Genomic DNA, 24989 nt, shown 5'->3' with positions numbered 1-24989 from the left:
GTTTATAGACAGCAGGAATATTTTCGTGATGGATAGTCGTATTGTAAAGATACGTGGAAAAGGTATTGCCGGCAAATTTTCAACGGGTTCTAGTCGATATTATGCCAATTTTAAGTTAATGTTTATTAAACACTCGAAAATGTAGGATAATTGTACAGCCGCAAGAAAATACGGCATAGGCCTAACTAAAGCCAATATTTGGCGTTAGCGTGAAGACAAAGAGCTAAAAAAATGCGTACCTACTGTACAAAAATGCATTCAGTGGTCCGCAACAAGGAAGCTTTAAAGAAGTCGAAGATGAAATTGTGAGGTACGGTATGTGCACGAAAAACGCAAGGGCGGAATAGCCATACCGTGGCGCAATAAACTCGTTCGTTGACTTTCAACGTTCGCGATTAGGCCTATATATCGCTAGCCGCTGAATTTGGCCGAACCCGACAAGCGAGACGTGCGTGTAGCGGTAGCCGGTTATATCTGATGCTGCGTAAAAGTAATAGTTTTATAGACAGCAAGAATAATTTCCTGATGGATCGTTGTATTGTAGAGACGCATGGAATAGTATTGCCGGAAAATTTTCAACGAGTTCTCTTCGGTATTCGTGGTTCAAATCCCGGTCATTCCATGTGAGATTTGTGCTGGACAAAGCGGAGGCGGGACAGGTTTTTCTCCGGGTACTCCGGTTTTCCCTGTCATCTTTCATTCCAGTAATACTCTCCATTACCATTTCATACCATCTATCAGTCATTAATATACATCACTTTGGGAGTGGCGACCCCATCGTAATAATAGCCTATATATGTTTCATTCATTACACCCCTAACCCGGTCAATGACTGGATAACAGGCTGTAGGTTTTCATTCATTTTCTCTTCGGTATTATGATGCCAGTTAAGTACTTAAACCCGCGGAAATAAAGAATAATTGTGCAGCCGCAAAAGGAAAAAAAAAAAAAAAGGAATACGGCTTGACGAAAGTCAATGTTCGGCGTCTAAAAATAGTCTAAAAATGCGTAGGCCTACTGTACAACAAGGCATTCATATGATTTTACAAACTTCTTTTTGAGTCTGATTTAAATTTTTTGAAAGAAAAAGTGGGGTTCATCTTGGATTCGAAGAAATACGGTACTATATTTTTTTCAGAATGAAATTAAACATACACTTTCACGTAGTATCGGATTAAGAAAGTTTAATAAATAAATATGTGATGTTCTAAATAGAGCATTACGATAACGTATTGAATAGGTGGAACCTTTAGCTTTACTAAGCATTGTAAAATCTTGAGTCAATACGGACAAAAAATGAAGTTTTTAATACTAAATTACGAAAAATAACAAACAAGTAAGCCGTAATGTGGATATCATCTGCGGAAACGCAAGTTTTAAACAAACTGATTACCTTTTCATATCGATTTTAAAGTGCATGAAGGGTATTCCAACTTTTATACAAGAATCAGATATAACGACAATCCGTTATAGCGAGTAAATTTTTCGCCGTTATGAATTCTCGCTATAACGGACTTCTACTGTAATTCTAAACATTTTTAAAAATAAAGTACTGATTAGGTGGAAAACTCATCCTTCAAACTTGTGAGTGTGACTGTGGTGCTACACGACAGACAGTAAAGCACATCATCAAAGAATGCAGGACTAGAAAATACAATGGCAGTGCTAGTGACTTTGCTTTTGCGACTCCAGAGGCTATAGACTATATAAACAATATGGACATACGTATATAGTGTATATCTTACAACAATAGACACTGTGTCTCTAGCCATATGCTAAATAATATACAGTAAATAAATAAATAAAAACCAGGGATGGATTTTTGGAACCCACTATATTCCCTCAAACAATGGCACGGGACAGGTTTGAACTCATCTTGTGATTTTTACATTTGTTGACAATTCTACATGGGATACATATACGGGGCCTAAAAGGCTTTTTAACATTTAGTCTTTCCTGAAAATTATACATTAACATTTTCAGACTGTCTACATCACCAGCAAAAATATTTCTTGCTTGTTTTGTAAATATATCTGAAACAAATACCAAACGTGGAACACATCCAAATCATATATATTTGTAAATATTGTAAGTGGTTATGGACACCCTGAAGAGCAGTCATCGCGTATATTACTAAAAAACTTTGGACATGATCTTGGTAAGTAGTCCTAAAATTTTCATTATATTATGTTTTGTAGATTTAACATTATGAATTCTTTAAGTCGATGGTGTCTAAATCTCTGTTGAGCTTCAATAAAATACTGGCTGGGAAGTGAGCAGCTCGGCTTGAGGGGTTAATAACATGAGCTCTAGAGAAAACCATCAGAAATAAAGCTAGGAAGCTTTAAACACATGCCACTAACAAAACACTCTCAAGTTGTATGAGAATAGCTAGTGACGAAATGTATTCCTGATGTAAGTACACTAGTTGTTTACAAATACAACCATAAAAATCTTTTTTGTTGCATCATCAGATTTGAACAGACTATTTGGCTTATTCCTTACATCAAGTACTTTGTAACTCTGTGGCCTGTTCTCCATTCTTTGGTGTCAGAGTGCAGCTTTGGTGCCTGAGAGAAGACAAATGTATAGAGACAAGAGGCAAATTTTGTTTACCAACACAGTGAAATAATACCAAACCAATGTTATTCCTACAATTAAAATAAAGACACGAGCGAAAGTTTCATCAAAACCCGTACAGGAGTTTTTTAGATTAGCGCAGCCAAGAACACATACCTTGTCTCTTTATAATAGTATATACAGGGCAAAAAACCAGTTCACTAATACAACTGTCAGTCCTTAGTAACACTCATACTGGGTGTGAATGAGCGAGTTCGTCTAGTTGGGCCAGGCGAGAAAAGTCACAACAGTTGCGCGAAGTGACGTCTGCCACCACACTAGAGGCAACGTAACATGATGCGTGTTCTCCAACTTTGATGTACTGTAATTAACAAATAGCAACAACTTAAGATATGCTGATGATACCATCCTAATCCGTCCCACCCAAATAAAATTCTATCAGATCTGGTCTAATACAGTAGAAGTCGGTTATAGTGAGAATTCACAACAGCGGAAAATTTACTTGCTATAGCGGATTGTCGTATCTAATTTTTATATAAAAGTCGGAAAACCCCCATACACATTAATATTGGTATGAAACGGCAATCAGTTTGTCCCAAACTTGCATTTCTGCGGATGATATCCACACTATGACTTGTTTGTTATTTTTTGAAATCCGATGCAACGTGAAAGTGTATATTTAATTTCATTCTGAAAAAATTACAGTTCCGTATTTCTCCGAATCCAAGACAAAACCCACATCTTTCTTCAAAAATTTAAATCAGGTTCAAAAAGTGCTTTGTAAAATCATATGAATGTTTTTGCTGTGCAGTACCAATACACGTTTTTGTACTATTCTTTGATGCCGAACATTGGCTTTCATTATACCGCATTTTTTTTTTCTTTACAGCTGCACAATTATTCTTTATTTCCGTGGGTTTAATGACCATTAACTTAAAATTGGCATCATAATACCAAAGAGAACCCGTTGAAAATTTGCCGGCAATACCTATTCCATGCATCTCTACAACACGGCGATCCGTCAGGAAAATATTCTTGCTGTCTATAAAACTGTTACGGTACTTTTACTCGGCGTCAGATATAACCGGGTACCGCTACACGCCGGGTTCGGCCAACTTCAGCAGCTAGCGATGTATAGGCCTAATTGCAGACATTGAAGTTCAACGAATGAGTTTATTGTGCCACAGTATGGCCTTTCCGTCCTTGCGTTTTTTGTGCACATACCTCACAATTTCATTTTCGACTTCTTTAAAGCATCCTTGTTTACGGACTACTGAATGCATTTTTTGTATCTTTGTCTTCACGCTGACGCCTAATTTTGGCTTTAGTTATTCCTATGCCATATTTTCTTGCAGCTGCACAATTATTCTACATTTCCAAGTGTTTAATAACCATTAACTTAAAATTGGCATCATAATATCGACGAGAACCCGTTGAAAATTTGCCGGCAATACCTGTTCCATGTATTTTTACGACTATCCATCACTAAAATATTCTTGTATTATAACTCTGCCACAGAGTAGCCGTGACCTTTCTAAGAATTCAAAGGCTCGCATGTTTTGATGCCATTCTGTAGATTTGAGAAACGCTGTTGAATAGAATGTCATTCTCTCTTCACTATTTCCCGAGATCCAGTGACGTTACACACAGGCACTGTACAACCGGTTGTCGTGGCTAATAATGTATAATAAAGAGTCGGTCGTTTATTGTCAACGAATTTTGTGTGTGCGTGCGTGTGGGGGGAGGAAGAAGCAGCATGGTTACCGTGAGAGTTTCCAGTGGTATCCATTACTATTAGGCCGCGAATGCAAGACGACCCTTGATTTTTCGCATGAGATTTGGAGGAAAAAATCGTCTTGGATTCAGAGAAATACGATATCACTCCAGAGTTTTCTTCTTCATATGGCGTCACCTAACCTAACCACATATGTGTCATGAAAACATATTTTAAATGCATGTAGAGAAATGAGTTAACCTCACTAAAATTTACATGTGAATAGCCTTTCCGAAATACAACTAGACGTGAGAAAATACGAACTATCCTCTGAAATCTGTGATGTACTCTGCCGTATCTTGAGGTGTATCACATTCTTACTTAATTTCAGTATCATCATCATCATCATTTCTTCGCTCCAGCAACCCGGGTGCGGTTGTGTATGAGCCTCCTCCAGTTTGTCCTATCCATCCACAGATGCTGCTCATATATGTGACGCCAGTTCACATCTCTAATTTCAAGCTCCTTCATTATCTGTTTTTCCTCTTGGTCTCTTCCCAGGAACATTGTGGTCAAAGTATGTTCCAGGAGTCCTGTGAGGGTCCATTCTATTCACGTGACCATACCATTGCAATCTCTTCACTTCTAGAGTCTCCACCAAGCTTCTTTCCAATCCAAGCTATTGTCGGATATCCACATTCCTTACTTTATCCATTTTTGTTTTTTGTAGACAAGAACGGAGGAACTTCATTTCTGTTGCCTGAAGATGACTCTTTCTTGGTCCATTAAGGCCCGGTTGTATAAAGACATCTGACTGGAGATCAATTAAGAACTTAGTTCTGAAAATGAACTGAGATTACGACTTCATCGCGTTGTATAAAACTGAACTCGGTTTACACATGTGTAGTTCAAATGTAATCGGAGTTCAAAAAATTGGACGTGGCAACACTGCAAAACAAATGAAATACGAAATAGCTCGGCCCGTTGGATAATACTTAAATAGTGGGATTGACCTGGCCGTGACTGTCAACAAATGAAATACTGTCGAAGAAGGAGAAGAAGATAATAGTGAAATCTCGCGAAGTAAACATGGAAGGAACTTCACACAGAAAGAAAAGGCTGATCTGGTGGATATTGTACTGTCATGGTACAAACATATAATAGAAAATAAAAGAACCTATATGGTGACATCAAAGTTGAAAGAGAAAGCCGTTGACTTGTCAATGTTAAAGAGCTCTCCAACAACCATTTGAAAACTTACTGTAGCATAAAACCTAAGAGTTGTTAGGAACATATACATGGGTGACAGGGGATCATTTATTTGACTAGGTTTTTGTAGTGTGTCCCTTAACTTTAGTTCCAGTCGTTCCACAACATCTTTCGATACACGAAATCTTATTTTGAACATTTCACACAATTCAATAATCGGATTCCGTCTGTGCCGAAAGACGCGAGGAGCTCGTTGTAAAATCAACTCTTCTTCATCAGACGAAAAGTCGGGATAATCCGACATCCCTGCTAAAGAAAATATATGTGCTTTGTTTTGTAAACTTGAAACATAATAGAAAACTAAGTAACAACATGTTGGTATAGCAGTAGGCTATTGTTTATATGATATTCACATAACCTCACTTCTGAAAAAAATCGAGCGATCTTTAGCAAAATTTTTTAACTACTAGCATTCAATATATTTATAACGCACCTTGATATTATTAAGGTACGGTATTCTTACGCAGATACGATACAAGGAAACACTCTCAAGTCTTCAGGTCTAGTTCAATGTTTAATATGAATGATAATGATCTAAGTTCAAGGAGATTAACCGACGAATATTCGGCAGCCAAATCTGAACTTAGATCAAGACGAGATGATCTTAGATTAGCGTTTATACAACGGAAAATCGAAGTTCAACTTTACTGGCAGCCATTTTTCCTCTTTAAACTCAGATCAAAAGTTTTATACAACCGGGCCTAAGTGTTGCTGCTTCCAGGCCATACGTCAATACTGGTACTAGATATATTTTGTACAAGCTGACCTTGGAAACTAACGGAAATGTTTCATCCCAAAGTATCTAACGTACAGCGTGATAGAATTCGGAAGCTTTCTGTATTCTGTTGCTAATTTCTTGATGTATGATATTGTCTGATGACAGAACACTACCTAAATACTGGAAGTTGTCTACAATATCCATCTCCTCATCTCCAATTCTTAGATGAACAGTAGGAGAGTTTCTACTCATCACCAAGCCTACTGTCTTCGTTTTGCTGAATTTGAGACCTAAGGTTGTAAAAGCTTCATGCCAGAGATCTAGTCTAGTTTGTACTTCCCTTTCTGTCTCACCCCATACCATTGCATCATCAGCAAATACCAGAGCATTAGTTGTTGGATCCTTTCTGTTAACCGCTTTTAAAACTTCATCCATTATGATTATAAGAGAAGTGGTGAAAGACAACTTCCTTGCTGGACTTCACTCTTCGTTACAAACCAACTTGACCTTCCATCCTGGACCTGGACACAACACTTCGTTTCATCATATAATTGTCGTACTCGTGTTATGATGACATCGGGCACTTTATATCTCAAACATTCCCATACATGCCTGCATGGTACATGTTCATATGCTTTCTCGATGTCCAGAAAAACAGTTATAAGTGTTTTACCGTTCTCCCAATACCTCTCATAGAGCATTCTGGTGACAAAATTGAGGTCTAAATCCATGTTTGTTTCTCCTCAAGTGTAGGTTCAACATATTTTCTAATCCTGCTCTAAGGATGGATTTGTAGATTTTGAGGCCATGTGACAGCAGAGTTATACCTCTGTAGTTGGTACATTTCTTTCTATCACCTTTTTTCAACAATGGGATGATGACTCCTTGCTTTCAAACATTGGGTATTACATTCTCTTTCCAGATTCTATTTAGTACCCTGTACATCCACTGTTGTCCAACCTCTCCTAGTGCTTTGATCATCTCAACACTTAATTCATCTGATCCAGTTGATGTGTTTTGTTTCTCAGCTTAGATATTGCTGTCTCTATTTCCAACCATGTCAGACTAGTGATATTTGTGCTGCCAAAATCATAAGGTTCGTCATCTAATGGAGTGACATATTCATAACAGTTCAGCAAAGTTTCACAGTGCCTTTGGAACTCCTGTAATATTTTGGTTTTATAACATTAAAATATGAAATATTAAATTAATAAATATAATCTGAACCCAATAGCTGTAGCTATTGGAACCACAGCTCAACAAAGTCCGCACATCTGTTTTGATTGGATTCATGGTCATTGTGGAATATCTGGAAACAAGAAAGCTGATCTTCTGGCAAAAGCAGCGGCTACATCTAATTTGGAAATTTCTTATGACAAAACGTCACCTAGCTACGCTAAAAAAAATCATAAAGAAGCATGTAATCCATCAATGGAACAACATTTGGACTTCTTCTACTAGAGGCCAAGTCACCAGAGAAATATTCTTCCCTGAGGTTTTCAACTGCCTGCAAAGTAACGTGTTAGTGCCAAGCTTTGAAATCACTCAATTTTTGACTGGTCATGGCAAATTTGTTTATTATTTTCATCGATTTGGAATCAATCGTCCTGATGGCTACGTGTGTGTTTGCGGATCCTCACAAACAGTGGACCACCTACTGTTTGAATGTGCTGCATTTGAAAGGAGAAGGCATGACTAGAACTCTCATTTGAATTATTGCAACAATGCATTATCAAAACCCCTGTATCATTTGTTTAAGAAGCCATACTGTTACGAATATTTTATAAACTTCATCCACTTCTTTTTCCGTCGATTAGATACACGACTTCATTTTCATTGTAAAACTGAATATGTATTTTAACTATAACCCTAGTATACTATGTAAAATAGGGTTCCAAACTGCTTTTGATATTCAATAATAATAATAATAATAATAATAATAATAATAATCATTAAAATTAAGAGATCGTTTACTTCAGCCGTTATTTTTAACGAGTTAACAACTGCTATCGGCCATGTTATTTATGCATTTATTATGAAAACTTGTTATCCTCTTTCATTTTTAATTTTCTTTAGAGAATAGTAGTCATTGGGTATTACTAATCAACTCCAACATCGCCTACGAATGTCGACGAGAGCGCTCGCAAATGCACATAGTGAGAAAACTACACCGTACCAAAGATGATCGATTGCATTTTGCGGCAAACGTTTCAGTGACCTTATTCAAACAGCGTCACCTATCCTAACTTAACCATACTATATTTATGATGAAAACAAAGCGCCAGTAGAGAAATAACCTTTTCGCTATAAATTTACATGATAACAACCTTTCCGTAATTTAACTAGATGCAAGAAAATATAAACTAACCTGTGAAATCAATTATGCACTCTGCCATATCTCGAGGTGTATCCCATTTTTACTTAATTGCAGTATTTAGCATTAAAATTAAGTGATCGTTTAGTCACCCTTTATTCTTAACGAGTTAAGAACTGTTATCGGACACGTTATTTATGCATTTATTACGAAAATATGTTCTCTTTCATTTCAAATTTTCTTTACGGAACAGCAGTCGATGGGTATTACTAATAGACTCCAACAACGCCTTCGAATGTCGACGAGAGAACTCGCTAGTGGACATAGCAAGGAAATGATACTGAAGATAATCGTTTGCATGCAACATAATCACTGGGGTGCATAAATATCGATAACGGAAAACATCGTGCGCACTTAATCGCTTGTAATAATAGATGTGTCAGTGATAGGGCCCTCGCTGTGACCTAAGGATAATACACAGTTTAATATAGGAATTTTGAAGGGACACCAAAATACTGTCGGTATAACGGGGTTCTCGTTATATGCCGTACTCGCTATAGAGGACTTCTACTGTAATTAAAAACATTATACACAAAACAAACATAAAAACTAGAATAATAAACCGATTAATTCCCTATGGGAACCAAAATCTGTATCATCTGATGGCCTAGTAGGCATCAATTTTTGTAAAAGAAACCAAGTCTCTCATAGTTCAATGGCTCCACTACATGCACTAGCCATGCGTCTTGGTAGGTGTGCTAATTACCAACTAATGAGTCCAAATTGGCATACTGGGGCAAAAAGCTGGCAACCAACGAGTTAGACAGAAAATTTATAATGTCCAATAACGGATCTATTTACTCATTCAGGACAAATATTTCAGGTTCCCTATGGGAATAAAAATCTATATCATCTAGGAAACAGTTGTCCAACCCCAACAGAAAAAGACAGGTAGATGATGTCGGGTGAGATTCTGTCACTAACGCTTGTCCCCTTCACCAAAGAAAGGAAATACACGACACCTAATATTTTACTCACAAATGGGTGCTGACCCATTCCAATTCCGACCATTCCTCATATCCTTCCTCCTCCACGCAGAGATCAAAAGCACCAAGGATCAAGCTAACATCAAATTCGCCTTCATAGAAGACAGATGGGTTCGTCAACCCATGGCTATGTTTAGACCAGTCAGACCCTGCAAACATAAAGAGAAGCATTAAGGGTTGACTCGAATAACACACAAAAATATTAATACAAAATTTACTACAGAAAGGGAATGCTCACAAATTTCCTTCATGTTCCTGTAAACAGACATTAAACAAAGAACTAAAGAAATGAGCAATTCTCCTGCTATTTCCACTTTCAATACTTACTTTAATCATTCATATAAAGAAATAACATCCTCTATACACTTGGTGGATCATGATGGGAAGCTTTGGCATCCACTCGGTGTACATCAGGTCCACTCAGCCTACATCATTACCTTTAATTGGGGAGCTATATAATGGTGAGATGGTGACCCCGGTCTAGAAAGCCAAGAATAACGGCCACTTATGTGATTACAAATACATACTAACACTTAACACTTTTGGGACTGTTTCGCCCTCATTTTTAGGGCATCTACAGCCTTAATACAATCTTTAAAATATTAGACATAATATTAAAAAAGAAGCTAGAAAATTAGCCTTGTAGCCTTTATACTTAAAATATCGGTACACATAATACGAAAATGGAATACATTTGATAAAATCATGATAAAATGTATCTAAAACAAATGTTAAAAGAAACCATCTTAGAGGTGAAGCTTCCACGGCGTGAAGAACTATTTAGTTTATTTTCCGGGTTGAACCGTGTTATTGTTGTCTGTACATCACGTACAGTTTGCTGACGTTTTGAATACATTGCAGTATTCTTTGTCAAGGCGACTGAAATACCTCTACTCTATCCGAGGTAGTCAGTCTCCTAGGCAGCAGTCACAGTACAAGAGTGGCCCTGACCTTGGTCTTTTATATCCTAGCCTTTTGGCTGACGTACCCCCTGGCTGTCTCGTGAGAATTCTGGAAGGTATGTGTCACAGCCAGGTAGTGGGAGCTTGCCTGCACTGTTATTTAATTGGAGTTTTGGCCTGCGTGTTTATGTTGTGGTCTGTATGTCTTAAACTATGAATGATAGGCATCCAAGAATTATTGATTTTATATCCTTCTTCTAAATTCATATTGTTCGGATGTTTCTTGATTTCGATAGCCTGCCTTGTTTCGTAGGCATGCTTGGCTACCGCTGAAATATCTGTGTTATGGTTCTTCGTGTGACGAATATGTTCTTTTAGGTGGGTGGAGATCAGACGTTTTGTTTCACCAATATAACACGCTCCGCAGCTACATTCAATGTGATATACTCCAGGAGCCTGTAATTCTATTTTGTCCTTTACTGGTGGTAGATAACGGGCTAGCTTCCGGTGTGGTTTATAGATGGTTTTCTTGTCGTATTTTTCCAGTATCTTGCCGATCCTGTCTGTAGTTTTTTTAATGAATGGCAGTATCGCTATTTTCGGGTGGGTCAGTTCTCCTTTCCCGTTGTTTACTCCTACGGCGGCCTTTTCTTTGTTCTCTTCTGATTTTATAAAATCTCGTCGGATGTTATTGAGCGAGTAGCCATTTTTCCTGAGGGTTCTCGTGAGGTGTTCTTTCTCTTCCTCGAGGTGCTCTGTATCTGATATCGCCATGGCCCTGTTAACCAGTGATGTTAGGACAGCCTGCTTTTGTGATGGGTGATGAAGACAAGATTTATTGCTCCACCTTCTCAATACTTAAAATCATTTAACGTTTAACAAAACATTACAATATGACAGTGTCATGTACTAGTTTTGGTCCATTTTTTGGACCATCATCAGCCTAGCCGAAATTGCAAGCAAAAGACATAAACTAAATTAATATGGATGAACAAGAGGATTGATGGTAGTGGAATGACGTACAAGTAAAAACCTTATACATAAGTTACAATAAATATGACCAGAATATGTTAAAATTAACAAATGAATAAAATAATTGTCGTTTAAACGACATCACAATTATTTTAAGTCTTAACTCAATACGGAACCCAACCATGAAGTTTATTACTTTAAAAGGTGATGAAGAGACGAGGTGTGCAGGTACCTGTATGTGTGTGTGGGTTTCCTGTATACTGCATGAGTCAGAGTCCCATTGATGTTGGGTTTTACTAGGACATCCAGAATGGTAGTTTTCCGTCTACTTCGATTTCCATGGTGAACTGAATATTTACGTGAATAGGGTTGAGATGGTCGAGAAATAGTTGCAGGTTATTGCTCCTGTGAGGCCAGATTACAAATGTGTCATCAACATAACGGAGAAAATATTTCGTTTTCACGGTAGATGTGGCTAAGGCTTTCTGTTCGAAGTGTTCCATATACATGTTTGCTATTATTGGAGAGAGCGGCGACCCCATCGCGGCCCCTTCTGTCTGTTCGTAGAACTCCCCGTTGAAGTAGAAATAAGTGGCGTTTAGGCAATCTTTAGCTAGTGTTGAAAGGTCTTCTGGAAGTTTCTGGTCTTATAGTGGAAATACTTCTGTTAGCGGCACCGTGGTGAAAAGTGACGTGACGTCAAAACTTACTAACAAGTCCGTACTTTCAAATGATTGGTCCTTAAGGAGCTGGATGATCTGTCGGGAGTCCTTCACGTAAGTTTCAGTGTGTCCTGTAAGCCACAGACAGGACACACTGTAACAGAAGTACTGGGAACTCGATGTGCTGCCGTGTAATGCACAACAGTGTCAACATATAGAATAAATACGGCCTACAACATAAAAGAAAGAAGCCTTCACGCTATCTTTCAAAATCATGATATCAAGTATTGTAAAACAAATTGATACTTGATAAAATTATACAACACCAAATTAAGGAGCACGTCGCTAAAACAAATTTTTATTCCTACAAAATGCATTTTACTATCAACTCAGAATTAGTATATATTATGAGTCATGTACATATACATTGAATATGCCTCGAATTGAATACTAGACAACTACCCAATTCTTCAAAAACAGTGTCCAAGTCACTTCAAGACGCTCATACTACCAGCAGAGGAATACGATGAAACAAACAATATAGTTATTACAAGAATAAACCCTCAAAATGTTTTAATCAATTAGCCATAAGTTTTAACGCAAAATAGTGGACACTTCAAGAATACTACTATCAGTGCATACATAGCATTGCAAGTTTCAATTTTTACGCTGATCAAAACAACGAAAAAATTTGCAAATGACATGTCCTGTTATACTACGTAACCCTTTTACAATTCAAGAAGAGAGAACTTATTTTACTATTTTAATTGTATCATTTGTTTTAGACAGCTGCCTCTGTGGATCCGTGGTAGAGTGTCGGCCTCCGGATCCCAAGATAGCGGGTTCAAACCCGGCAGAGGTAGTCGGATTTTTGAAGGGCGGAAAAAAGTCCATTCGACACTCCATGTCGTACGATGTCGGCATGTAAAAGATCTCTGGTGATACATTTGGTATTTACCCGACAAAATTAATTAAATCTCAGCCATAGTCGCCCAAGAGAGATCCGGTTTACTCTGTCTGCCATCTAGCGGACCTAGAGTAAAACGGAACGTCGAAATTGACGAGCAGACAGCCAGATGGCGTCAAATCGAAATGTCTGCACACGGTAGCTGAGGCCATACGATTATTATTATTATTATTATTTGTTTTAGACGGTCTGTTGAATTGGACAATTGTCACGACTGTACAACATTTTCTATTGTGATGTTTTAAGAACTATATTTGTAATTGTCAGCTGAGGATGACCCTTGTAGGGTCGAAACCGGTACTGTGAATGTCCGGTCCCAAGTCCGGAATGAGAAAGGAGGAGGGTTTGCTGGTCTGGCACCCAGCTGTAAAACTGCCAACGCCGAGTGTTGGGCGGCGGGAAATAACCTGACTCCCTAAGGGGGCTAACGGCTTCGGGCGAATGAGCCCCTTTGGGTGGGGTGATGTTCCCCACAGTGGAGGAAATGCCACTGGAATCCATTATGCAGCGTCTGTTCTCCAGGTTAGGGGCGGCTGCACAAGGCGTCTGTACTCCAGAGGAGCGGCCTCATTATCACCTCACTGGATCACATCCAGAGTTGTAATTCGGGACCTAGTCCCACACAGGTGACACCTTGACAGTCAACCATGGAAGGTCTTTTAAGGAATACTCCACCGGCTGAACCAAGAGTTCAGAGAAGGCAGCATTCGGATACGGTGGGCTGCCACCTGAAAGATACCGTGAAGTCGGAGGCACAGAAATACCCCAGTACTACATACACGAATGAGACAAAATCAAGAATCAAACCAAAGCAGATAACATACTTCTCTACACACAACATAAACTCACTCATGCAAACCGGTAAACTAAAAGTGATCACCGACATAATGGACCAACACAAAATTCTTATCATGGGATTACAGGAAATTAGAAACACTGACCAGGATGCCTTGGAATCTCAAGGGTACAGACTTTATAAAGGTATACCCGGGAAGAGAGTGATGAAGAATGTCCCACAATTTGGAACAGGATTTTTGGTCAGCCTTAAAATAATAAACTCAGTTCAAGAATTCAGATCACAGTCTCCACGACTCTCAACGCTCACCTTAAAGGCATCTAATAAAATCTATACTATAATAAATGCCCATGCTCCCACTAATGATAAAAACAACTCCTCAAAAGACCAGGAGGAAACAGGAGAATTTTGGGACCTATTGGACCAGACAATAGATAACATCCCCAAATACCATATAAAATTAATAGGCGACTTCAACGCTCAACTAGGCAGAGAAAGAAAATACCGTGACATCATCGGAAAATGGCCAGCACACAAGAAAAACAAATAAAAATGGAGAGAGACTAGTTGACCTGTGTAGAAACCATAATTTAATCTCAAAATCTACATGTTTTAAGAGGAAACCTCAAAAACTCAAAACATGGAAACACCCTGACTACACTAAAGGAGAATGGCAACTGGACCACGTCTGCATGGACAAATACCACCACAAAGAGATCTATAACGTCAAAGTCCTCCGAGGAATAGACACAGGTTCAGATCACTACGTAGTTAAAATTAAAATTAAACTCACTCCCCAGAGGAGACAACAAAAGCAAGCCCTTAAAACTAAAAGAAAAATAGATCCTACCCAGCTAATCAACAACAAAAATTACCAGAAAGCAACTGAAAAAATAAAAATCACAGACAAACTTGAAGACTTAGTACACAACCTTAAACAAATTGCAGAAGACCTAGCTCCAATTAAACCACGTAAAAAACACCAATGGTGGAACAGTGAATGTGATGAAACAGTGGAGAAAAGACATCAGGCATGGCTATTACATCAGTCCCAAAAGACAGAAATATCCTATCAAAAGCTAGTAAAACAGAGAAAAGAAACTACCCAAGTCTTAAGAAGAATAAAAAGACAACATCATAAGGACACCCTGCAGTTAACTGAAGAACAGTTCAGTAAAACTAAATCAAGGGACTACTACAAAACCTTCAGAAAGCAGCTCCAAAAATATGAACCCCCGACCCTACTGATGAAGGATGAAGATGGTAAGCTGGCCCATAACAATAAAGACAATGCAGAAATTCTGGCTAAACATTTCAACAAGCTTTTAAATTGTGAGGAACCTACAGAACTCCTTCATTTGGACACCAACACCCCGATAAAAACATCACCAGAAAACATCAATCCCCCCCACAATAAAGGAAGTCTACCAAGCTCTGAATAAATTAAAAAACTACAAAGCGCCAGGAGAAGATCAGACCTTTGCAGAAATCTGGAAATATGCAGGAACCTCAGCAAAAGTTGCCCTCCATCAACAACTTGTCTCTATCTGGATTAAAGAAGAACTACCAGAACACTGGACAACAGCCCTCATTCATCCTCTGCACAAAAATGGGACAAAACCGACCCTAATAACTACAGGGGAATCTCTCTCCTAGACATAACATACAAAATATTTTCAATAATCATCCTTAATAGGATAAGTTTACAACTTGAGAAAGAACTAGGAGAATATCAAGGAGGTTTCAGACCCTGGAGGAGCTGTCCTGATCAGATCATGAGTCTTAAGTTGATAATGGACTATAACAGGAGAAGAAACAGAGATATGGTGATAACATTTGTAGATTTCAAGAAAGCTTATGATTGCATCCATAGAGAATCTCTGTTTAAAATTTTAAGACACCTTGGACTACACCCCAAATTAATAACCATGATAAAATTGACTCTCACCAATACCAAGTCAAAAGTGAAGTTTAGGGGTGAAACATCAGAGACATTTGAAATTAAAACTGGACTACGGCAGGGAGATGGGCTCTCACCACTATTATTTAACTGTGCTCTAGAAATGGTAATGAGGGAATAGTTTAGAAAATGTCCCCGCAAAATAAAGATTGGCCGAAAAATCAAAACAAATTGCCTGGGTTTTGCTGACGATTTAGCATTACTAGCAGTGGACATAAAAGAAGCAAAAACCCAGATATCAGAACTTCAAAACATTGCAAATAAAATTGGCCTCAAAATATCATTTGAAAAAACAGAAATTATGCCCCAAAAACCAACACAGCTAAAAGAAGTCACCATAAATGGTAATAAAATCAAAATAGTAACTCAGTTTAAATATCTTGGAGAAGTAATAACACATAACTTAAATGAAAAAATCTCAATCCAAGTAAGAACAAATAGATTAGCTAAAGCACAAAAATTAACATGGGATATCTACAAAAAGAAATGTCTATCAATAAATACAAAAATAAAACACTACAACACAGTTATAAAACCGGAAGCTACATATGCAGCAGAAACACTCTTTTACCTGAATAAACAATCAAAGACTGACAGACTTCAGAAAATTGAAAGGAGCATTGGAAGAACCTGTATCAACAAAAAATATCAGAAAGATGGACAGTGGCAGTTAATACCTAACAAAGTCGTGTACAAAGAGCTAGAACCCATTACAGATACTATGCGTAAGAGGAGACTGGGATTCTTTGGACATATCATGAGGATGCAGGACTCGAGACTTCTGAAACAACTAGTACAACACAATCTCGTCTCAAAAAATACCACAACAGGATGTAAATGGATCAGAGAAGTAAGAGAGGATCTGAAGGAAATAGGCCTTACAACAGAAGACACCAAAAATAAGATAAAATTGAATACAAAACTCAAGAATACAAACCTCCGCTTTACCCTTACACAAAACAAACCAACAACACGCACATTTTCAACTGAGGAAAGGGCACGAAGATCGGAGCGTCTGAAGAAGTACTGGGAGGACCGCAAAGCCCCAACAATCCCTTCAAAGAGACCTGAACGACGGACTGACTAAAGTGATCCTATGTGGTCATAAAAGAAGAAGAAGAAGAATGATAGTATGTAAATAAATGTATTGATAAGATGGAGGCTTCAGTATTAGTCTTATGTTGTAACAGGGCCATAGCGATATCAGATGCAGAACACCTCAAGGAAGAGAAAAAAACACCTCACAAGAACCCTCAGGAAAAATGGCTACTCATTCAATAACATCCGACGAGTTTTTAGAAAATCAGAAGAGAACAAAGAAAAGGCCACCATAGGAGAAAACAACAGGAAAGGAGAACTAACCTGCCCGAAAACAGCGATACTGCCGTTCATTAAAAACACTACAGGCAGGATCGGCAAGATACTGGACAAATACGACATAAAAACTATCTATAAACCACTCTGGAAGCTAGCCCGTTATCTACCACCAATAAAGGACACAATAGAATTACAGGCTCCTGGAGTATATCACACTGAATGTAGCTGTGGAGCGTGTTATATTGGCGAAACAAAACGTCTGATCTCCACCCGCCTAAAAGAACATATTCGTCACACCAGGAACCATAACAGATATTTCAGTGGTAGCCAAGCATTCCTACAAAACAAGGCACGGATATCATTTGACAAGACCAAGATCCTAGCAGATATCCCTTGGAATCTGGAAAGGAAAATGTGTGAGGCTATCGAAATCAAGAAACATCCGAACAATATGAATTTAGAAGAAGGATATAAAATCAGTAATTCTTGGATGCCTATCATTCATAGTTTAAGACATACAGACCACAACATAAACACGCAGGCCAAAACTCCAATTACATAACAGCGTGGGCAAGCTCCCACTACCTGGCTGTGACACATATCTTCCAGAATTCTCACGAGACAGCCAGGGGGTACGTCAGCCAAAAGGCTAGGATATAAAAGACCAAGGTCAGGGCCACTCTTGTATTGTGACTGCTGCCTGGGAGACTGACTACTTCGGATAGAGTAGGGGTATTTCAGTCGCCTTGACAAAGAATACTGCAATGTATTCAAAACGTCGGCAAACTGTACGTGATGTACAGACAACAACAACACGGTTCAACCCAGAAAATAAACTAAATAGTTAATAGAAGCCTTTTATTTCGAAGCAGTGGGTTATAAAACATCATTTACTGAGCTCGATAACTGCAGTCGCTTAAGTGCGGCCAGTATCCACTAATCGGGAGATAGTGGGTTCGAGTCCCACTGTCGGCAGCCTTGAAGACAGTTTTCTGTGGTTTCCCATTTCCACACCAGGCAAATGCTGGGGCTGTACCATAATTAAGGCCACGGCCGCTTCCTTCCAACTCCTAGGCCTTTCCTATCCCATTGTCGCCATAAGACCTATCTGTGCCAGTGCGACGTAAAGCAAATAAATAAATAAAACACCATTATGTTCTGGTCACATTCTTAGACAACAACGTGGAGGTTATACTCGGCCATGTGCAACTGCAACAGAATGACTTGGGCCGTCATTTTGAAAAAACATCGACCAAGTCAAATCGATCGAGTCAAAACTCGAAGGTGCGAGTTCAACATTCGCGACCCCTGTGTGCTTAAAGATGCGGATACCAAGTACATTCTGAAAGAATTTTTTTCTTTTTATTCTTCTTGTTTTATGACCTTGAGACAGTATTAAGTAGTTTGAGACTCCCCCCATAACCTTTTTGAACTGGCGTGTGTGTTGCCATTTGGAAATTCTGTGTCAATCGGCTTTTGCCAATATACTTTTTTGAGGATAGCATGCCATGCGCGGCTGTTATGAGTTCTGAGTCTGCGCCTACTGCGCGTGCGTGAGTGGTGTGACGCGAGTCTACTGTTGACTTCTAGCGACTACTTCCAAGGGAGTCTGCGTCCTGTACCCGCCATGGATGGACGTGAAAGTGTGTGTTCCGCTATCCGGCGGGTGGTTGTGCTGAAACCCCGTGAAATCCAACTTAAGAGGGATAATCCCTTATTTCATTAGTTGCTGGCCTCCTACTGTTTCATTGGACTATGTTTTTGCTACGATAATTCTCCAGGATCCTTGGTGAAGAACTTTAGTTCACGGCCTCGTGGTTGCCTGTCTTCAATAACAATGGCCAGGTTTGAACTTCTCAATTTTCTGGACTCAAAGGTATGTAACTGTTTTGGATTAAAGTAATTCTGGGGAAGCAAGAAGATTTATGTGTTTCGGCGTACTTCAAGATAACTGTAATGATAATAATAATATTTGGATTAAGACTTCCTCTTCGAAATTTGTGCTGGATATCGTGTGCGTCTGTGAACCATAGGAAACGGTTTCGGCAATTAATCATTTTAGAATGCAGTTCGCACGGTGAAAGAAATTGGTATGTTTATCTTAAAATTAAGTAAAAGTTTTTTTTTTGCACTTTATTGTACCATAAGGTGTGAACCAAGGCGCTGTTTCCAAGGTAGCGGGGTTAGCTTTCCTTCGGGTTCCTTGCCTTCTGGGATTTATTTCTCCTTACTTTGACCTTTTTTTGCATTGTTTCTGGGATCTCTGTTTAATTTTAATTTATACCGTTGGTTTTACTTCTCATTTGTAGACGGTGCTTTGCTTGTCCGTTACTATGGCAACGTGTGTTTGGGTAATTGTTGGGGGCTTTTGTTTTAAACGGGGATTGTTGTTGGTTCGTGTGTGCTTCTTGGATGGAAATATTCTTGTTGCCTGGTATCGTTGGCATTTCTTTCATATAAAGTGATTTATTTCAGCCAACCTCTTTGTCGTTTCGTCTCGTTCATTGTCTGGGCGAAATGTGTAACTTCTACCTTTATTTTCGTGTGCCCTTGGAAATTGCCCTTGGTAGAAATTGGAACGAATTGTGGTAAAGTTAAAAGGCAACCGGCCTAAAGGTCATGGAACTACGGATTGTTTACTAAGCTAAGCACGGTATTTGTTTTTCTCTTAAACGCGTGATCGATCACATTTAAATCAATATTTTAATTATCTTGTTTGAGGTATGGAGGTCACTGTTGTTTTTTTTTCTTGTTGATATTTACGGATTAGTTCCTTTATTATTTGTTAAATGAAGTCTACATTCTCTTATTTAAAGCTACCTTGTTGGCTATTTATTTACTAATCATATTAATTTCTTGCAAGTTAATCCAATTACTGTTAATCGAGTATTTACATTCTTTTAAACAACCTGGTTCAAGTTATTATCTGACTTTAATCTCCTTTTAAAGATGAACCTAGGTACACTCCAGATGTTATCTTTTTGAATTGTTACCTCTCATTTAAATGTCTATTAAAGTTTTCTTTCATATCACTTAAAAGTTGGTTTTCATTTACCACATTTGGTGCAGCGCTGCAACTATTTCTTTGTTTGGGTGTCCACGGGCCTTAAGCCGCTTTTCCTCCACGTTTTGGGTAAGTGTCTCTATTTTCTTCCTTTTGGGTAATTTTAGTATCATGTTGTTTGCTGGTGTTGTTTTTATCCTTGAATTTTTTTGATGTCCTGTGACTTGTTGTTTCACTTTCCCCCTTGTTCTCTCTTGTGTTCGCTTAATCTACCCATTTGGGGCGGACACAATAGCAACCTTCACACCAGTCTCTTTTTCTCTCTCTCTCTCTCTCTCTCTTCCTTTTTTCCTCAGCTGGTGGGTAAGGTTATTAACCTCATCACCGCTAGGATGTTACCGGGGTTCTAGAGGGTGGTGCCGGTTAGAACCTCATAGGATCACTTCAGTCAGTCCATTGTTCAGGTCTCTTTGAAGGGATTGTTCGGGTTCTGCGGTCCTCCCAGTACTTCTTCAGACACTCCGATCTTCATGGCCTTTTCTCAGTCGAAAATGTGCGTGTTGTTGGTTTGTTTCACATAAGGGTAAAGCGGAGGTTTGTATTCTTGAGTTTTGTATTCAATTTTATCTTATCAGTTGTAAGGCCTATTTCCTTCAGATACTCTCTTACTTCTCTGATCCATTTACATCCTGTTGTGCTATTTTTTGAGACGAGATTGTGTTGTATTAGTTGTTTCAGAAGTCTCGAATCCTGCATCCTCATGATATGTCCAAAGAATCCCAGTCTCCACTAACGCATAGTATCTGTAATGGGTTCTAGCTCTTTGTACACGACTTTGTTAGGTATTATCCGCCACTGTCCATCTTTCTGGTATTTTTTGTTGATGCAGGTTCTTCCAATCCTCCTTTCAATTTTCTGAATTTTCTTTGACTGTTTATAGTATTCGGGTGAAAATGTGTTTCTTATGTATATGTAGCTTCTGGTTTTATAACTGTGTTATAGTGTTTTATTTTTGCATTTATTGATAGACATTTCTTTTTGTAGGTATCTCATGTTAATTTTTGTGCTTTAGCTAATCTATTTGTTCTTGTTTGGATACAAAATTTTAAAATTTAGGTTATGTGTTACTACTTCTCCAAGATATTTAAACTGAGTTACTATTTTGATTTTATTAACATTTATGGTAACTTCTTTTAATTGTATTGGTTTTTGGGACATAATTTCTGTTTTTTTTTTTTTTTTTTAAATGATATTTTGAGGCTAATTTTATTTGCAATGTTGAGGTCATAAAAGAAGAAGAAGAAGAAGAAGAAGAAGAAGAAGAAGAAGAAGAAGAAGAAGAAGAAGAAGAAGAAGGGGGGCAATATATGGGATTTTGCTTCTTTTATATCAACTGCTAGTAATGCTAAATCGTCGGCGAAACCCAGGCAATTTGTTTTGATTTTTTGGCCAATCTTTATTTTTGGGGGACTTTTTCTAAACCAATCCCTCATTACCATTTCTAGAACACAATTAAATAATAGTGGTGAGAACCCATCTCCCTGCCATAGCCCAATTTTAATTTCAAATGACTCTGATATTTCACCTCTAAACTTCACTTTTGATTTGGTGTTAGTGAGAGTCAATTTTATCATGGTTATTAATTTGGGGTGTAGTCCAAGGTGTCTTAAAATTTTGAACAGGGATTCTCTATGGATGCAATCAAAAGCTTTCTTGAAATCTACAAATGTTACAACCATATATCTGTTTCTTCTCTTATCAACTTAAGACTAATGATCTGATCAGGACAGCTCCTCCAGGGTCTCAAACCTCCTTGATATTCTCCTAGTTCTTTCTCAAGTTGTAAACTTATCCTATCAGGGATGATTATTGAAAAGATTTTGTACGTTATGTCTAGGAGTGAGTTTCCCGTGTAGTTATTAGGGTGGTTTTTGTCTCCTTTTCTGTGCAGTGGGTGAATGAGGACTGTTGTCCAGTGTTCTGGTAGTAGTTCTTTAATCCAGATAGAGACAAGTTGCTGATGGAGAGCTACTTTTGCTGATCTTCCTGCACATTTCCAGATTTCCGCAAATGTCTGATCTTCTCCTGGCGCTTTGTAGTTTAATTTATTCAGTGCTTGGTAGACTTCCTTTATTGTGGGGGAATTGATGTTCTCTGGTGGTATTTTTATTAGGGTGTTGGTGTCCAAATGAAGAAGTTCTGTAGGTTCCTCACAATTTAGAAGCTTGTTGAAATATTTAGCCAGAATTTCTTAGTTTTATTGAATTCTTCTTCAATTAATTGCAGTATCTTCTTATGATGCTATCTTTTTATTCTCCTTGGGTAGTAGTTTCTTATCTCTGTTTTACTATATTTTGATAGGATATTCTGATTTTTGGGTCTGATGTAATAGCCATGCCTGAGGTCTTTTCTCCACTGTTTCATCACATTCGCTCTTCCACCATAGGTGCTTTTTATGAGGTTTAATTGGAACCAGGTCTTCTGCTATTTGTTTAAGGTTTAAGTCTTCAAGTTTATCTGTGATTTTTATTTTTTCAGTTGCATTTTGGCAATTTTCATTGTTGATTAGCTGGATAGAATCTATTTTTCTTTTAGTTTTAGGGACTTGATTTTATTTTCTCCTCTGGGGAGAGAGTTTAATTTTAATTTTAACTACGTAGTGATTTGAACCTATGTCTATTCCTCGCAGGACTTTGACATTATAGATCTCTTTGTGGTGATATTTCCCCATGCCGATGTGATCCAGTTGCCATTCTCCTTTAGTGTAGTCACGGTGTTTCCATGTTATGAGTTCTTGAGAGTTTTTCTTTTAGATTTTGAGATTAAGTTATGGTTTCTACACAGGTCAACTAGTCTCTCTCCATTTTTATTTTTATTTGTTCTCTTGTGTGCTGGCCATTTTCCAATGATGTCCTGGTATTTTCTTTCCCTGCCTAGTTGAGCGTTGAAGTCGCCTATTAATAATTTTACATTGCTTTCTTCTTTAGTAAGGAATTTCACTTTTTCTGTATCCATACCTAGACTATTATGTTCCTGATCATGATTGTTTTTTAAAGGGGGCTAGCAGCTAATCCAGACATAGGCTACTGTATCACATGCAAAAAAACTTCACTGTACCACTCGACACAAAATCAATTTCTAAATTCTGAATGAAATACGAAATACAAGCACAAATACTGTAGGTTCACTTTTTCCGTAATCACGCAACTATGGCGACGGCTCTTACCCGAGCTGTAAATCACGTTTATTTCACAAGGGATGGCAAATAACATTTTCTGGGCTAGGAAAAGTATGATCGTACTAAGTGGTAATAGCAAAAATCTAAGACGCGATAAGTGAGGGATTTTTATATAGATTTAATACAATGAGAATCGGGACTTTGAATTTACGACGTGCTGAGCGGGAAAATGTGTTAATGAGGAACGTACTAACAAGGCTTCACTGTACCAGCATTTCATTTTCGTGATGTTTAGCCAAATTGTTGATGGTTCACTCAATGCTGGATTTTCTGTTTTCCCGTGTTGTACGTTTTTTCCCCGTGGACCCTCCAAAAACGGAGAATCGAGGTTTACTGTACACAGTGCCAACCTGCAATATGAACACTGACAGTAGGATGTTGTATCGGCAAGTAAGGTCCCTAAACTGTATGGTTAGCGACATTGAATCGAACCTAACAGTTAGAAATTAAATCAGTACTTTCGCTATTAATAGGGGAGAAAGAATAAGGTTGTTCCCTTAGTGTACAGTATTCGCTTACATGCCAAGTAGTATACTCTTCTGCAGTTTGGATGAACAGCGCTTACGTCCAAAAGACTGATACAATGCTCAACCAAACTATGCAAATAATCATCATCATCATCATCATCATCATCATCATCATCATCATCATTTTCCAGCTCCAGTTTCCCGGGTGTGGTGTACAAGCACTCTCCACTTCTTCCTGTCGAAGTATAGTTTCTGTTCCTCTTTGTCCTCCCACTTCACATTCCTCTTGTCTACCTCAGATTACGCTGCCTATCCATCGATTCCTTGGTCTCCCAACTGGCCTCTCCCTTTTCAGTTCTCTGTCAAAGTAATTCCTTGTTGTTCTCATTCTGTCCATCCTCATAACATGTCCAAACCACTGTGTCTTCCTGAAAGCTCGGTAACAGGTATTTTGACGCCAGCCTCCTTCCTCTTTGCTTCATTTCTAATCTTGTCTTTTCTGGTCTTTTGGTTCATTGTTCTGATGAATTTCATTTCTGTTGACTGGATTTTACTATTTGCCTTGTTATGCAGGGTACATGTTTCAAGTCCATATGTGAGAATTGAAATGAACTAGTGATAAAACATGGTCAATTTTGCTTTCTGGGGTATTTTATCAACTTAGAGTAGATTTCTCACTTGAAAATAAAATTGAGAAGCTTTCTGAGTCCTATTATTTCTTGGTTTTATGTGTTATCTTTTGAAATTATACTTCCAAGGTATTTGAAGTTGGAAACAGATTGTAACAGAGTACCCTCCAGAAAAATGTTTGAATCTGTGCCTTTCCTGTTGATAGTCATTTCAAAAGTTTTTGTTTTACTGATGTTTAGTTTATATTCTTTAAACTTGCCAGTCCAAAGATTTAGTTTCTCCTGTACTTTTGCTTAATCTTCTTCCCAGATCAGAACACCATCTGCAAATATTAGAGTCATATAGAGGCTCTTAGGTTAAGAAGACTGAATAATCTGGTCAGAGAATACTTCAAGATCTCATTGAATACGCCCAGTTTCATCAACATGGGTTA

The 24989-nt window shown here is 38.2% G+C and overlaps 1 protein-coding gene across 1 annotated transcript in view; it reads right to left on the bottom strand.

Annotated features, from left to right (window-relative positions):
* LOC136857459 (RAB11-binding protein RELCH homolog) overlaps positions 1-24989 on the bottom strand; it is a 398727-nt gene that overhangs the window by 168862 nt on the left and 204876 nt on the right. Inside the window, exon 12 of the mRNA XM_067136130.2 lies at positions 9634-9790. Coding sequence (XP_066992231.2) covers positions 9634-9790 — 157 coding nt within the window. The remainder of the gene's footprint in view (positions 1-9633; positions 9791-24989) is intronic.

This window comes from Anabrus simplex, chromosome 1 (genome assembly GCF_040414725.1).
Source record: "Anabrus simplex isolate iqAnaSimp1 chromosome 1, ASM4041472v1, whole genome shotgun sequence".
Lineage (NCBI taxonomy): Eukaryota > Metazoa > Arthropoda > Insecta > Orthoptera > Tettigoniidae > Anabrus > Anabrus simplex.
The sequence above is the reverse complement of the archived record's forward strand: the minus strand, read 5'-3'. Positions and strand labels throughout refer to the sequence as shown.